The sequence below is a fragment of the Pectinophora gossypiella genome, chromosome 7 (genome assembly GCF_024362695.1).
Source record: "Pectinophora gossypiella chromosome 7, ilPecGoss1.1, whole genome shotgun sequence".
In the NCBI taxonomy this organism is placed as follows: Eukaryota; Metazoa; Arthropoda; class Insecta; order Lepidoptera; family Gelechiidae; genus Pectinophora; species Pectinophora gossypiella.
In genome coordinates this window covers 14,642,486-14,658,299 of record NC_065410.1, presented here as the reverse complement: position 1 = coordinate 14,658,299, position 15,814 = coordinate 14,642,486, and the positions used below count along the sequence as shown (strand labels likewise).

General features: G+C 38.1%; 1 protein-coding gene and 1 long non-coding RNA gene across 2 annotated transcripts; both read left to right on the top strand.

The window, feature by feature from the left end:
* Positions 1–7,362: 7,362 nt before the first annotated feature.
* Positions 7,363–9,972, top strand: LOC126368499 (uncharacterized). The gene is made up of 4 exons (XM_050012522.1): positions 7,363–7,581; positions 8,158–8,304; positions 8,793–9,086; positions 9,892–9,972. Exons 1-4 carry the CDS (start codon positions 7,521–7,523, stop codon positions 9,924–9,926), a joined length of 537 nt encoding a protein of 178 aa, XP_049868479.1. The 5' UTR covers positions 7,363–7,520; the 3' UTR covers positions 9,927–9,972.
* Positions 9,973–10,221: 249 nt separating this feature from the next.
* On the top strand, positions 10,222–11,405 carry LOC126368526 (uncharacterized). The gene is made up of 2 exons (XR_007566591.1): positions 10,222–10,359; positions 11,065–11,405. It is a non-coding gene; the product is annotated as an uncharacterized LOC126368526 (long non-coding RNA).
* The last annotated feature ends 4,409 nt before the right edge of the window (positions 11,406–15,814 follow it).

Sequence of the window (15,814 nt, the reverse complement as noted above, 5' to 3'; positions counted from 1 at the left end):
AGAGGGGCGGGGAATGGAGCACGCTGATTATTTTTCTCGTAATCTCCAGCCTGATGTAAGCCTACCATCCACATCTAAAGATCCTGTTACTAAATCTGTCCAATTTGTTGAATTGCATCAAGATTGGCTCGCCGTTGAACAAAAACGGGATAGTGAAATTCAAGATTTAATTGCAAAACACAATAATAACGAATTTCCTGACTCTGTTGGGCATAGTTACGACGTTAGGGACGGAATTCTATATAGAAAAATAACGCGAAATAAAATGACTTGTTGGTTACCCGTCGTACCCCGTTCACTCATTTGGACATTGATTAACCACGTGCATAACGAAATACAGCATTTAGGATCTGATAAAACTCTTGACAAATTGTACGAACAGTACTGGTTTCCGCAAATGTCCAAATGTGTGCGAAAATTCATTGATTCGTGTATTATTTGTAAAGCTTCAAAAGGCCCTTCAGGCGCTCAGCCCGTTCAGTTACACTCGATTCCCAAATCACCCGTGCCGTGGCACACTATACATATAGACTTTACGGGGAAACTCAGTGGAAAGAGTGATCGTAAAGAATATTGCTCTGTAATCATAGACGGATTTTCGAAGTATATTTTGTTGGAACATACCACATCCTTAGATTCCAACAGCGCAGTACAAGCTTTAAAGAAAGCCGTTTGCCTGTTTGGCACACCAAAACGCGTGATCGCAGATCAAGGCAGATGTTATGCTAGCGCCGAATTCAAGAAATTCTGCGCTGAGCATAAGATCGACCTTCATTTTATTGCGACAGGGTCTAGCAGGGCTAATGGCCAAGTGGAGCGGGTAATGCGGACGTTAAAAAGCTTACTTACTATTGTCGAAAATGACCCTAACAAAACGTGGCGTGAGGAACTCGGCAATATTCAATTAGCAATCAATAGTACGAAGTCTACCGTTACCAAATACTCACCAACGGAGCTAATGCTAGGTATTCGTGCTCAATCTTTAGGATTATCTAAAATTTCATCAGTAAGCTCTGCTGAACATAATGCCCCTATAGATGTGGATTCTATCCGGGAAAATGCTTCGAATAATATTCAGAAAGCAGCGGCGTCAGATACAAAACGTTTCAATCAGGGTCGTGCCACTATTAGGCCGTATAAAAAAGGTGATTACGTTTTTATTAAAAGTAGTGAACGAAATCAAACCAAATTAGATAGGAAGTTTAGGGGTCCGTTTGTAATAACATCCGTATTAGAAAACGATCGTTACGAATTAAAAAGCATTAACGGCTCACATCGTGTCTACAAATATGCACACGAGAACTTGCGCTCAGTACCCCAGGGACTTGATGGGTTGCTCGAAATTACTACTAGTCTCATGAATGATGAGGAGGCCGAGACGGCGTCGGAAATTGTTGACGATTTACATTCTGTTATTGATCACGAAGATCAGAGAGATCCAATTTGCAACATGTTATGCGAAGATCCTAATACCACCACCGCTCATTCAGACACCCTCACTGCTGGGTCAGAGACTCTAAGTGTTTGTTCGGATCCTGAAACGCTAGATGTACAATGTGAGGTTGAAGTTTACACTACTGAGCAAGATTAAAATAGAGGTTGGTATCAAGAGATAAATTGTTGAACCAAAATGTAACCTTGTATATGTTGGATATTGAACTATGGGTTAACGTGGTCGTAAGGATAGTGTCATCCAAGCCAACTCACTGCGGGTTGTTGCAAGGATACACCCATCCGGTCCAGTTAACGAAGTCAAGTGTGTGGTTAACGTGGTCGAAGGGACAGTGTCATCCGAGCCAGCCTATCTTGGGCGGTTGCAAGGATACACCCGTCCGGTCCAGTTAACGTGGTCGAAAGGACAGTGTCATCCGAGGATGCACCCGTCCGGTCCACCGGTATAGCTGGTCGAATGGATGGTGTCGTCCGGTCCAGGCCTGCTTAGGCTGGTCGTAAGGACACACTCGTCCGGTCCAGATTGTTGAGTTACTCATTAAGACAGTGTCGTCCGGTCTAGGTCTATGCAGGCTGGTCGTAAGGACACACTCGCTCAATCCAGATTGAAAAGTTGGTCAAGAGGACAGTGTCGTCCGGGCTATGCCAACGCAGGCTGGTTGTAAGGACACACTCGCTCAGTCCAGGCTGTTGAGTTGCTGGGATGAAACGTGCCGTCTGGTCCTTCTATAAAGATGGTCGTTTGGACTCATGCTTTTAATAGTATGCCGACAGTCTGTGTTAACTTGTAAAGTTGCATATTTGTGTTTTATTAGAGGCGATTGGTGTAAATCCTGATCAGCAGGATGGACGAGCGGATCGAACGATGATTTGGGTTTTAAATTGTTCTCAGGACAAGATTAATAGGCGCCCGTGGAAGTCAGTCTGGCCGTGACGGCGCATCCTACTGCGTCGGGACGAAGTTGGAATAGAGTGTTCGACAGCCGACACTCTAGCGAAGCGTCGTGTCTCTGGCAGCACTACGCCATCTTGTTTATGACTTTTTGAGCTAGCGCGCCAAGATTTGCGACGAATCGCTAAATTCCTGTATGATTATTGTGATTTTAATTAGAATTTGTGAACTGTTGTGTTATTGCAGTTAAGGATTAGTTGTCGGTGTAATTAACTTTGTAATGTTATTGGATTACCTAAATTGAATTTTTATTACATTATATAGAGTTGAAGTGTTTCTTGAAGTTATCGTTTTATTCAGTGTCTAAACTTTATTTAAATTACTTGGATCGAGATGTGTGATAGTGAAGGCCCCTCTGAACTCATAAATATAATATATTGTTATTTGATTTCAATATGATTTGATTTTGATTGAATCCCAATGAAGGGGGAAACATTGCAGCCATGTCAGTGAATTACAGATCTACCACTGAAGAATATTGCAATCCTGGTGCTGTTGGTAAGTGATTGTCGGATTAACTTACGAATGCATTGTGTGGACGTAAAACATAGACATATGATGAACATAGACACTGATACAGAGAGAGAGACTCGAGGCCATTGACATGGCGTTGGAAGAGGATGGAAAGACTATGTTGGACAAAAATGGTTACTAATGAGGAAGTTCTAGTAAGAGTAAGGAAAACGAGGCAAATATTAAAAGCTATTGGTGACAGAAGAGGCAAGATGATTGGACTTTTAAAAAGACACGACGAATTTGTTAAAAACTTCATAGAAAAGAAGCTACAAGGAAAGAGAGGAATTGGAAGTCCAAGAAGAACATACATGGACCAAAAAATAAAGTAACTAAACGAACATTGTGTCTAATAAGGAACTAAAAGAATTGGCCTTTGATAAACAAGAATAGATAATACTATATAAGAACGTGGCTCGCCAATTCTATTGACAAAGAAGAGGAACCACATAATATTCGCCTTACCAAAAAATAATACTAATCAATAATAATTGTCATCATCCTCTTGCTCTTATCCCACTTTAGGTTGTTTTTTTGTTTGTTTCACTTTGGGCCGCCGTACACGGACTGCTTCAAGCAGTTGAGACCGACTGCTTAAAGCCGCGACCGCGCGGTGAACTATAGTCATTCATTCGCTGCCGTACACACGACTGCTCGAGCAGTCGCGACCGCTTCAAGCCGTCAACTGCATGATGAAATTCCATCGTGCCGTCGACCGCTCGGGAGCGGTTACGAGGCATACACCGACTGCTCGAGCCGTTGACTGCGCTAGAGCAGCCGACAGCTCTCCGACTTCCCTCTCCCCGCCCTTTGCGGCCTCCCCAGGAGCAGCAAAAGCAGTGCTTCCTCGTCAGAATCCATGACTCGACTGTGGTAGAAAATCAACTGCTCGAGCAGTTGGGTAACGTAGCTCGAGCAGTCAACAACCGACAGCTCAAGCAGTCGACGCCGACCGCTCGAGCGGTCCGTGTATTTCACTCAGCCGCTAACTGCTCGAGCAGTCCGTGTGCGGCGGCCCTTTGTTTCACGTTCCACTTTAGGTGGAATCGGCACCACATGTATTCTTCTTCCATTCATTTCTGCCAGTCGTCATCTCAGTACTCACATATATCTCACACATATCCTTCTTTGCGCAATCCGTCCACACTTTATTTGGCTTGTCCTCTACCCATATTTATACACATTTATACTCATTTCCGCAGGAAAGGCAAGGCAATACGTGCGGAGCCAGGTCGGTTGCAGGTGACGGTCGCATATTTCAGGTTAGACCTTACGCCTAACGGAGTCACCAATTCCGGGTTTAATTTCGGAGCTTTCATTCCTTCTCCTAGACGGTGAGGCCAGTGAGGTCGAGAGGGTGGCGCAGGTTCTGGGCAACCCTGCGTACCAGGCGATGCAGCGTCTGTAAAGGCCTGTGATGATCATACTCATTTTGATTATTTTATTATATTTGATACATATTTACAAAACAAAATTATGTCTAAGATATCTAAGAATGTATTGTCATCATAACATTGTGTGAACCACCCAAAACATCTTGCTGATATTATGACGAATATTGACATCGTGATACCTATATATTAGAGATCCCAATTGCATATCGTATCATTTGGTTTCTGGTAACACAGTAAAGTCACTGTTAACGAGTCAAACATTCAACACATATTCGTACAAGGTTATAAACCGTCTTTTACTTGGTAATAATCTAATTGGGCAAAAATGAAATTACCTCACTAATTTACTTTCAAAAGAAGTCTGTGATGGTGCTGACAGCCACACCAGTTTCATAGCAGTCATTTTGTGACCAAAATCGTAGAAAGTGATAAAAAAGTCGGGAACATATCTGGATACTCGTTTTTACCTTATTATATTATTACTACGAAAAGATTCTTACATAACAAATAACAGTGAAAGGATTTTTTGTGACGTGAACATTGAAGATTTCGTTCTCGACTGGATCATAAAGTTATTTAATATGCGCAGATTTGTGTTGCTATTCCTTATAGCCATTATCTTACCCTTAGTCCAGGTAACTATTTCACTGAATCTTAATCTTTCGAACGCCGGAACGGATGTAAAATCTATTGTGTCTGGTATCTCGGCATATGAGAGGTTAAAAGAGTTATGAAGATAATCCCAGTTGGAACATATCAAAACATCACTTTGTGATCCCTAGTTTGGTTAGGACATTACAAGCTGATCACTTGATTGTCCGAAAGTAAGACGATCCGTGATTCCGAAGGCACGTTAAGCCGTTGGTCCCGGTTACTACTTACTGATGTAAGTGAGTAATCGTTACATGAGCCATATCAGGGGCCGATGAAGTTAATATTCCTTTTTTTAAAGGGATTGTCAGTCAAACATTTGGAATCAATGGTGTTTTCTTCCCCTTCTCTCATTTGGATTTTGAGATCAATGACCGACTTGGAGTGTCAGGTGCTTGGTACCCAATGGTGTTTTTATTTTCTAAGATTTGTTATTACTTATTGCATTTTAAGATCATTTTTGAGTTTATTTTTTAACTTATTTTAGATGTTAAATGTTACAGAATTCTCTCCCAGGATTATTCTTTTGGAAACCAAGAATAACACTTCATTTAGGTAGACCTCCTGGTAAGTAAAATATGTTTTTTTTATGTGACTTTTACACTGAAGATCAGGCATAATTTCTGCTATTTCAGATACCTACATTATTGGGACAGATAATATATTAGACTAATAAGTTTAATTATTATTCTTTTTGTCTGACATATTGTGTACGAATAAACAAATAATAAATAAAATGTTACCTTCAAAGGACGAAAGGTCAAAATATTTGGACGAAAACGCCAAAATCGAACTGTTTATTGACAAATTATTACATTGTATTGAAACCATATGGACTCAATCAGTGTTACTGACTCTGATTTTATAACGTATTAGAACTAATTCATTGGCACTATTCTCTATTTCTGGATTTTTAACTTTGTACTTATGGATTCCTAGAAAATATTCATAAAATATATGCACTTATTCTTTTTTACAGCGGAATTCAGAGCTGCTCTACGTGACTATGATAGAAATACTAGATATTATTAGCCCTTTTTTTTAAAAGTGGGCTGAAACTACTCATATAAATACGAGAGGAAAAAGTATATAAAAACCCATTATTTATTTTAGTTTCACAGCTTTTAAAAAGGGTGGTTTTTCACTCACGATAAGTTCGAGAAAGACTAACTTTATTTTAGTCTCAGAACTTCTAAATAAAAAAAAAAGATATATTATTATTATAAAATAGTTACTTTATTATAAATTTATTATATATTAGTTTACAGAATATAATACTATTGTGATAATAATACATTTTATTTATTTTACATTCTATATAAACAATACCTTTTTTCCTTCCCGTTTTTATATACATTTATGTAAATCCAATTACAATTCCTTCAGAAAGGAATGTCGATAAAATAAAAAGAAAAAAGATATCGAAGAATATTGAAATATAGCAATTTCACATTTGCGCATAAAAGTATAAGTGCCAAATGTCAAAAAAAGTCAAAGAGCAATATTGCTTTTTAGGTGCATTGCCTCTATGTCGCGTTTTAGGCCCTCTGTCTTGCGAACATTCTAATCACGCTGATGGTTTTTTTTTCGCTTCCAATTCAGAATAGTATTTCAATAATACACATTTCAATATGGATGGGGTGGGTTCCCACCAGTCAAATCAGTAACCTGTTACCAAGCAGCAAAACAAGAAATTTGTATGAAAATTGTATGAAAAAGCACACCGGGACGTAATAAATAAACGTGATAAAAAGTCAGAGTTAATATTACGATTACCATAAAAACTTATAAATAAGTTAGATAGAAGAACCCCTGGCCTTTTTTGGTGAACTGCGGCACCCATATACCTTTATGTTTTCCAACTAAATATTAATGTTATGTGTGTATATTTTAATGTTGTAAATGTATATGTGTGTCGTAGATTTTACCTAAATAAACTTTTTTATTATTATTATTAAGAAAAAAGAACCAGCGTGCGTGTATGAGACGATTGATGAATGTGAATGAAGCAAGATAAGTGTGTCAGAATCGAAGCAAATGGAATTCCATAGTCTCTGCTTACCTCGGTGGGAAATTGACAGAAATGGAAAATGAGTTTATTTATGTATAGAAAAAAAATTATTCCGTCACTTTCAGGTCAAGACTTAAAGAAAAACCTTTTCTTTTTTCTATATAACTTATTTATGAATTTAAATCAAAAAATCCGTTTAAATAAGTGCGACATTTTGTCACGTTTTTCTGTGACGTCACAGTGTGATTTTTCATACAAATTCCATAGTAATTTCTCGTTTTGACGTTTAGTAAAAACTAACTCATTTGACTAGTTCGAAACTAGCCTATTGCTTGGCGTCTGTCGCTAGTGACGTGGGTGCCTATAGCGGTGAGCTATGGTTCTTATTGTATGTAGAGTAGAAATCATTACGCGGAAAAATATTTATCCTGTAGGTACTCTGAACTTACAGGCGCTTCTATTAGAACGTATTATCTACGTACTTCAATAAGTTAGTCATAATTACGACCGCAGGCTGGTTAGTATTAACCATTTTGTTGTCCTCAAAATGTTGAAGTGTGTGCGGTTGTGTAGTTTAATTTTATTTTTCTGCTCGATAAAATGTGATGGTAAGTTAATTTTATAAAAAGAACATCATCTGAAACATAACAATAAAAAAAAACTTAAACTTACTGGCGAACAACTTGATTTCAATTTAAGAATTTATTTTATTATCACTCAACTTTTACGAAAATATTCATCTCAAAGAGAAGTGTTAATATTTGATACATAACTCCTTAAAAATGTGATAATCCAAATGAAAGGTATGTTCGATAAAACTCAAGAACGGGCAATAAAAAGTATGTTTCTGCTAAGGTTTTAAATTAAATATAATACTTTTATAACTGCATTTTCCTACGACTAAGTTAAAATAAAATATATACCAGGCGAAACTGCTATTATTCTTAAGACAAACAGCCTATACATACACGTCCCATTGCTGGGCACAGCCGTCCCTTCAATCAGCCGGTAGGGGTATGGATCATACTGTACCACGCTGCTATTGAGCTGCCAAAGGCCCTGATATGGCTCATGTAACGACTATACTTACATCAGTAAGTAGTAACTGGGACCAACCACTTAACGTGCGAGTGTAACGGAGATAATTAGTATAAAATAAACAATATTTTTTCACTTTATTTCAGATCTACCAGAGGATCTTATCATAATACCAAATTCTAATGTTATTAACTTCAATGAATTTGAAGTCATAAAATATGTTTGTATAGCTGGGAACAGAACAACAAAATATACCGCTAATTTGTTTTGGTATCAAATTATGAGTACAGTAGGTAAGTTCATTTTAAACATAAATAGCCTATTTATGTTCCACTGATGGGCACAGGTCTCCCCTCAATCAACTGCAGAGCTATGTATATTCCACCATGCTGCTCCAAAAGGTGTTTCACATCTATTAGCCGTAACTAGAAGTCTTTCGATGGACATTATGTTACAGTTAAACCTCGTTCTTGGTGTAAACGCGTTTTCTCTAATGAAAACTATTACCTATTTTCTACTGCCCTTAGGTAACAATTATGACAAGTTGCAAATAATTATGACAATTGACAATGAAAGTAATGTATGGGATGGACATAATAATATCACTGTTAACATCGACATCATCATCTCCCTAGCGTTATCCTGTATTCACAAGGCGAAGGTCCACTTTCCTAACCTGAAGATTTGACAGGTCCGGTTTTTCTAACCGCGAAAGGAAACGTGGTCGAATACACGTTAGGTCACATACCTCCAAAACATCAAACGTTATATTTTTTTACAGGAGCATTGCCTGTGTTACGAGCCAGAAATGATGTCAAATATACAGCAGAAAATAGCGACTCAAAAAGACTTGAACTAAATATATCATTACTGAAAGATTCAAATATGTCAAAGATATACTGTTTACAAAGATATTTTGATTGGGATGCAGGAAAGTACTACAATATTGCAAAAAGCAAAAGTATATTGCTAGTTCTCGAGGGAACTGACATGACCAATGACATAATTACCAAATATAATACGAAAACGCAAGTATCAACAACAGAGAGAGTCAACAAAAAGGAGTTAGCACCTGGTAAGGAATTAAAGCAAGATTCCGATATTCTTATCTATCATGTTGGTTGACTGACCTCATCAGCCCTGGTGTCAGGATTATAATTGAGTCGCGTAAATCCCCAGACGTGGTTTATGTTACGACAACATACTATCAAATTAACGGTCGTGGTCCAGTGGTTTGAGCGTTGGTCTCACGATCCGGAGTCCCGGCTTCAAATCCCGGTGAGGACATAGACATGTCACAAAAATCTCTTTGTGATCTATAGTTTGGTTAGGACATTACAGAATGATCACTTGATTGTCCGAAAGTAAGATGAGCCATGCCTTCCGAGGCTTTGTTAAACTGTTGGTCCCGGTTACTACTTTCTGATGTAAGTAAATAGTCGTTACATGAGCCATGTCAGGGGCCTTTGGCGGCTCAATAGTCACACCAGAAGATGACTATCAAATTAGACATTCTTACATATAACGTGCCCTTCAGAACACCGATCATTAGAATTTATAGGGTCGAATGCCAATCTGTCCTAAGAGTATGCTTACCACTGCATACGACGCACTTTATCTCTTAAACAACACTATTCGGAATTTCATAGAAATATTTTCTCGTTTCATACATTTTAGGGCGTTATATTTTTCCGTAGTCGGGTTTTAGTTTTTAAACATTTAAAAAAAAAAGTTTTCAAATTGAATTCCTCATCGTTAGTAGATTCAATAATGACTCATTTTATTTATTTATTTATACACAATAGAACAGACGAAAGACACGTACGAAGAAAAAAAGACAGTATAGGTAAGTTTATCTCTAAGAAACAGACTTCTTCCAGATGGCCTACGAGACAAGGAGACATTCAGTGTATAATACTACATACATACATACATAAACATACGCCTATGTCCCACTGGGGTAAGCAAGACTATAGAATTCGACTTGCTTCGATCCTGACACACTTCTCTTGCTTCCTCAATATTCATCAATCGCTTCATACACGCACGCCAGTTCAGAGTAGATCGTACGATAATACTACGCATACAAATTTTATGAAATTAAATTATCAAAATATACCTACTTATATAAAACTAAGTTTATTTTAAGTTATTTTTTATTCATGATATTTTTATTATTGTAATTTAGAAAATAAATTTTGCTCTTTTTAGGGCATACTTCGACGTCTGTAATTATTGGACTTGTTTTTGCATCACTGGTAATATTGATACTAATAATTATCATCATCGTCCTTTATCGTCGAAAGCGAGTTATCATTGTACAAGAAAATGAGCCTGAACACGTTTACGTAAGTATTTTTTAAAGTTTTTTTTTTGCGACTAAGACGGCGAAACAGGCATTCGGGCCACCTGATGGTAAACGTCACGGAATAGAAGAAAGAAGTTGGATATCCTATCGCGCGAATAAGTTGAAATAGTTACTAATGAGGAAGTGCTTGTAAGAGTAAGGGAAAAGAGGTAAATATTGAGAGTTACAGAGGCAAGATGATTGAACACTTAATAAGACATTACGAATTTATTAAAGCCACGCTCTTGTCGGCGTATCATTCTCCATTCTTGTCTATCAAAAGCCAATTCCTTCACCTCCTTAAGACACCACGTTCGTCTTCTGTTTAATCTGTTCCATGTAAGCTCTTCTTGATCTTTCCCTTCCTCTCTTTCCTTGTAGCTTCCCTTCTATGATGTTTTTAATAAATTCGTGGTGTCTTGTTAAGTATCCAATCCTCTTGCGTCGTCTGTTCTCAATAACTCTCAATATTTGCTTCTTTCTATGTCTTCGGATATACAGAAGTAATGCTATGTATGTATGTTTAAGACTTTATCCCAATTGGGGCAGTCATAAGTATATTCATCTCAAGATGAACTAAGAACCCACTCTTCACCGAACTTTCTGTTAGACCAACGCGATAGTTGGTGAGCCGTATCGCTGTCTATGCTATACTTGTATGGCGAATGTATGTTTAGGTTTTATGAATTCGTTATTTCTTTTTCAGGAAACTCCTAGTGCAGTGGTGTATGCCAAATTGGCTATACCACGAAACGACCAATCGCCGCGGAAAGAAATAAAATGTGCAGAACCATACGCCGTCACTACCTTACCACCGCATCGTTATGCCTACTTTTAAACGTAACTCAATCTAATAGGGAGCACCGATTGAATGGCTTATCAGTGTTGCCCTCTGGGTAAATTTTCACTGAACCCTGGCCTTTTTTGGTGAATTGCGGCACCCATATACCTTTATGTTTTCCAACTAAATATTAATGTGAGTATATTTTAATGTTATAAATTATAATGTGTGTCGTAGGTTTCACCTGAATAAACTTTATTATTATTTGTTTGCTTTTTCATATCTCGGGCCTATGGAGGCCCGGACTTTTGGAAGGCGTGCGTGGGGCCGAAGCCAATACGTAGAGGCCCCTTAAGACAATTTAATCTTAATGTTGTGTGACACCAACCGGCGATTATCCCTGTATGCACTATTGGAGTGCACCCAAAGACAATCCTCGGTTCGTGTAGGACTATTGCAGATTATGGGAACAAAGGGAACTGGGCTATTGGGTTGGGGGTTAGTGGGCCGGGATACTGGAGCTATGGGGGACTATAGCGCCTGCTCGACTAATGTTGGTAACATGGATACAATAATCATGTGGTGACTCGCCTATTATTATTATTATTATATTTACAATGGCCCCGATTCCTGGAGACACCGTCTAATTTTATTTTAAGTTATATCTGTCATTTTCATATCCGTCGAAAAGGAAAGGGACGGATGATTCACAGCTCTTAATTTTAGGAAGAATGAGTAAATGAACGTGTCGGGTTATTGACTGATGTAAAATTTTTAGACGGTTGGTTTAGATTTGTGCTTAAAATTGACGTGTGTTCCATAAATTTTATGCTTGTCGATTACCCGTCCCTTTCCTAAGAAAATGACAGATATAACTTAAAATAAAATTAGATGGTATTTACAGGAATTAGCACCACTTACAATAAATTATTTTTAAAAAATATATAAGATAAGTCACTGTGGTTCACGGGCCTGCTTCTCACACGGGGGAACTCACATTCGAAAACATATACTATTACTTACCCATTTCACGTAGCGCATCAGAATTTGTCATTTGCTAAATGAGATTTTCGCACGCGAGTTGAAGACGAGCGAATTAAAAATAAGGCCCTTGAAACTATGAGTTATTAATTTATCTTAAGTGCAGGTTCACTAACATAATTGGCTCGACTATTATAGATGCCACACCACCTATCACGATGCTCTAAAATAAATAGCTCGGAGAAGTCTGCGTACTTAGTTCATATTGCGCATGGAATAGAAGAGGTTGGATTGGAAGGGCCAAGACCTTTATCCGCATTCATTTTAAAATCATCAGTTGTCAATCTTCCGTCACTTTCCTTTTTGGTGGATAAGAAAATGATGGATAAAACTTAAAAAAACCAGCCATAATCTTTATTTATTATTTTTTTATTCACATGTCACAAAATAAGGCAAAGGAACGGCCTATTCAGCCTACTGTCAAACACTATTATTTTACATTATTTAACAATACCTAAGCACTACAAACTATTACGGGTTTACATTATAAACTAATAACATAATACAACTGTTGGCAACATCCAACAAAAGCATGTTGGCAACATTAAAGGAGGTGTCTGCAGGAATCGGGGCCATTGTAAGTACTTTAAACAGTAACAACATTAAGAAAGACAAATTAAGCTTGGGTCATTAGTAATGCTACTCGAGGATGGCCTTGTCTAACCTTTCATAATCCTAAGTAAAATATGATAAACCTTGGTTCATTCCTTATTTCGCCGTTGAACGTGTAAAGAAAAACTTGTCAAGTGCGAGCGGGATTCGCGCACGAAGGGTTCCATTGACTAGGTAAGTGTATAAACAACAGTAGGTACACAAATTCCATATTGCCTACCTGTTGACCTACCATTATCGAGAAAAAGGGCAATAAAACGCTGTTGTTGTATGGGAGGCTCTCTTAAAGACATACTAAGTAATTTAGATAGAAATACAACATTTTGTGAAAATTTTAACTGTCTAGCTTTCGTGGTTCTTGAGAAACGTCCTGGTAACAAACAGACAAACATCGAAGTCAAGTTAGTCAAGTTAGTAATAGGGTCCCGTTTTTACCCTTTGGATACGGAACCCTAAAAATGATAGCGTGAAGACAAAGTTGAGATGGTCAAGAAAACTAAACAACCTTGCCATTATTAAAATTTAACTTTAGTATACTTCATTTACCCAAAAGGACATCAAATTACTCTGTTATTCACCCAAAACGTCGGGGTATTGGCCGAAAAATTGCAGCACACTGACCGTTATTGGTGAAAATATTGCCTCCATGTGATATATTGGTTCGTGAACGTCCAATCTGCTTGATTTACAGTGCCAATAATCTTCGGCGTCAGAGTACACGTCAGGTGACGAGCGAAGCTGCGCGACGTGGTATTGTTACGTAGAATGGAGTTAAAAACATACTGGGAAGAATTTCGTACGGCTACGCTCTAGTATAAATAAGATTTATTCTTCTTATCTTGTGTGTGTGTTGTGTGCAATCACCGACCTTATCAACTTTCATGCTAGGGTTATTGTTGAGCCGCTAAGGGCCCCTGATTCTCTGATACGGTTCATATACCGACTACGTACTTACTTAAGTAAGTAAGCATGGATCATTTTGCTTTTTAAATGCATTGATTTCAATATGTCTTTTTCAACCTGTCACCTGTGTGCGGGGTTTAAAATGCCACTCAGAAGCTATTTATTGATCTAAAAAGCAATATTGTAATTCATTTAACATTTGCACATAGAAAACCAAGCGCGTAATGCCAACAAATGTCTAAAAAAACAATACATACATACATAAACTCTCGCCTATTTCCCAAAGGGGTAACCAGAGACTATAGAATTCATTTTGCTTCGATCCTGACACACTTCTCTTGCTTCCAAAAAAACAATGCTTATTGCCTTTTTAGATGAATTGCTTCGATGTGGCATTATTTTCATATAAATTGAGACACTGTCATGTAAATGATATAATTCGAAGGACGTTAAACGATTTCTACTTTAGGGCACATACCGTTACAACCAGAGATATTGAAATCCAACGGATGCTTAAAATAATAATTAAAAATAAAAAACAATTAAAATTAAGCATGAATCCCGGCCGTCAAGATCCAGCCGCTGTGTTTTGATGCGTATTATTAGCCCTTGTGTTTCCCAACTGCAAGCGAGCAAAAAAACCTTTGGATTAAGGTCATCTGAACAATGGAATAGGAGCGGATGACGGCTGTTTTCCTTGGTCTGGCGTCAAATTTTGCATTTGGGTGATGAAGTGCTTTCTCCTCTTCCAGATTGCTTTTTTTTAAAATAAAGCATTAAAATACTTAAATATTGGGCTTCATAATGATGATAATATGAGCATCTAGCCTTATTGAAAACTAAAATTCAATAACATTTTTTCTTATTTGTTTATTTTTTTTTCTTTAACCTAAACTACTACAAAACAGTTTCCTGAGTTTGTCCACTGACTCATCTTAGTGTAATTTAAGAGGATGGAACTTTATTCATATGTTCTTATACACATAACTCATCATCGTCATCTCCCTAGCATCATCCCATTTTCAAGGAGTCCGCTTACCTAACCTGAAGATTATTTTAAACTGGAGTTTTTTTTTTATACACATAATTGTCACTGATTTATGTCATACATCTATACTTCTAAGAAAACCCCTATACACGACATACGAGCTTGGTATGTAATAGGCTAGTTTCCAACTAGTCAAATCAGTTACTCTTTACTAAACGTCAAAACACAAAACTACTATGGAATTTGTACATAAAGCAACATGGACCTCAGCGTGTTACTCTATGAATTTGTATGAAAAAGCACACTGCGACGTCAAAGAAAACCGTGACAAAGTGTAGGACTTACTCATGGTATAAGAAAACCAGGTATGCTAAAAAGTGACAGCTAACATTCCAAGGTTAGCCCAGCCGACGTCATCCCACCCTTAGTTGAAAATAAAAATTACCCACGACCAATGTTTTTATATTCACTTTGCAAGGAAATTTTGAACTTTTAGTAACAGATTTACTTCCAGTTTTAATGATTTTTTATATATGTGCCAAGTAATAGTAATTAAATACATAAGTCAGTAATTCACTTAATTTTTAAATAATAAAGTTTACGTCCTTGGAATGTCATCATCATCATCAGCCGTAAGACGCCCACTGCTGGGCATAGGCCTCCCCCAAGGATCTCCACGACGATCGGTCCTGCGCTGCCCGCATCCAGCGGCTTCCCGCGACCTTCACCAGATCGTCGGTCCACCTTGTAGCGGGCCTACCCACTGAGCGTCGTCCGACACGTGGTGGCCATTCTAGAACCTTTCCGCCCCATCGGCCATCGGTTCTCCTCGCTATGTGTCCTGCCCACTGCCACTTCAGCTTTGCAATTCTCCGAGCTATGTCGGTGACTTTAGTTCTCCTGTGGATCTCCTCATTTCTGATTCGATCGAGCAGGGAAATACCGACACCGAGCCTCCTCACGAGACCCATAGTAAGCGGCCACGTGTCACTGCCGTAGGTCATCACTGGCAACACGCACTGGTCAAAGACTTTTGTCTTGAGACACTGAGGTATTTTGGACGAGAAGATATTCCGCAGCTTCCCGAACACTGCCCATCCGAGTTGGATCCGACGAGAGATCTCTTTCTCG

What these genes read in the sequence shown, in the direction of transcription:
- LOC126368499 (XM_050012522.1), top strand. Translation starts at nt 7,521, where the DNA reads ATGTTGAAGTGTGTGCGGTTGTGTAGTTTAATTTTATTTTTCTGCTCG. An exon ending in CTGCTCGATAAAATGTGATG is followed by an intron (nt 7,582 to 8,157) that starts GTAAGTTAATTT and finishes ACTTTATTTCAG; the next exon opens with ATCTACCAGAGGATCTTATC. An exon ending in CAAAAAGGAGTTAGCACCTG is followed by an intron (nt 9,087 to 9,891) that starts GTAAGGAATTAA and finishes GACTTCTTCCAG; the next exon opens with ATGGCCTACGAGACAAGGAG.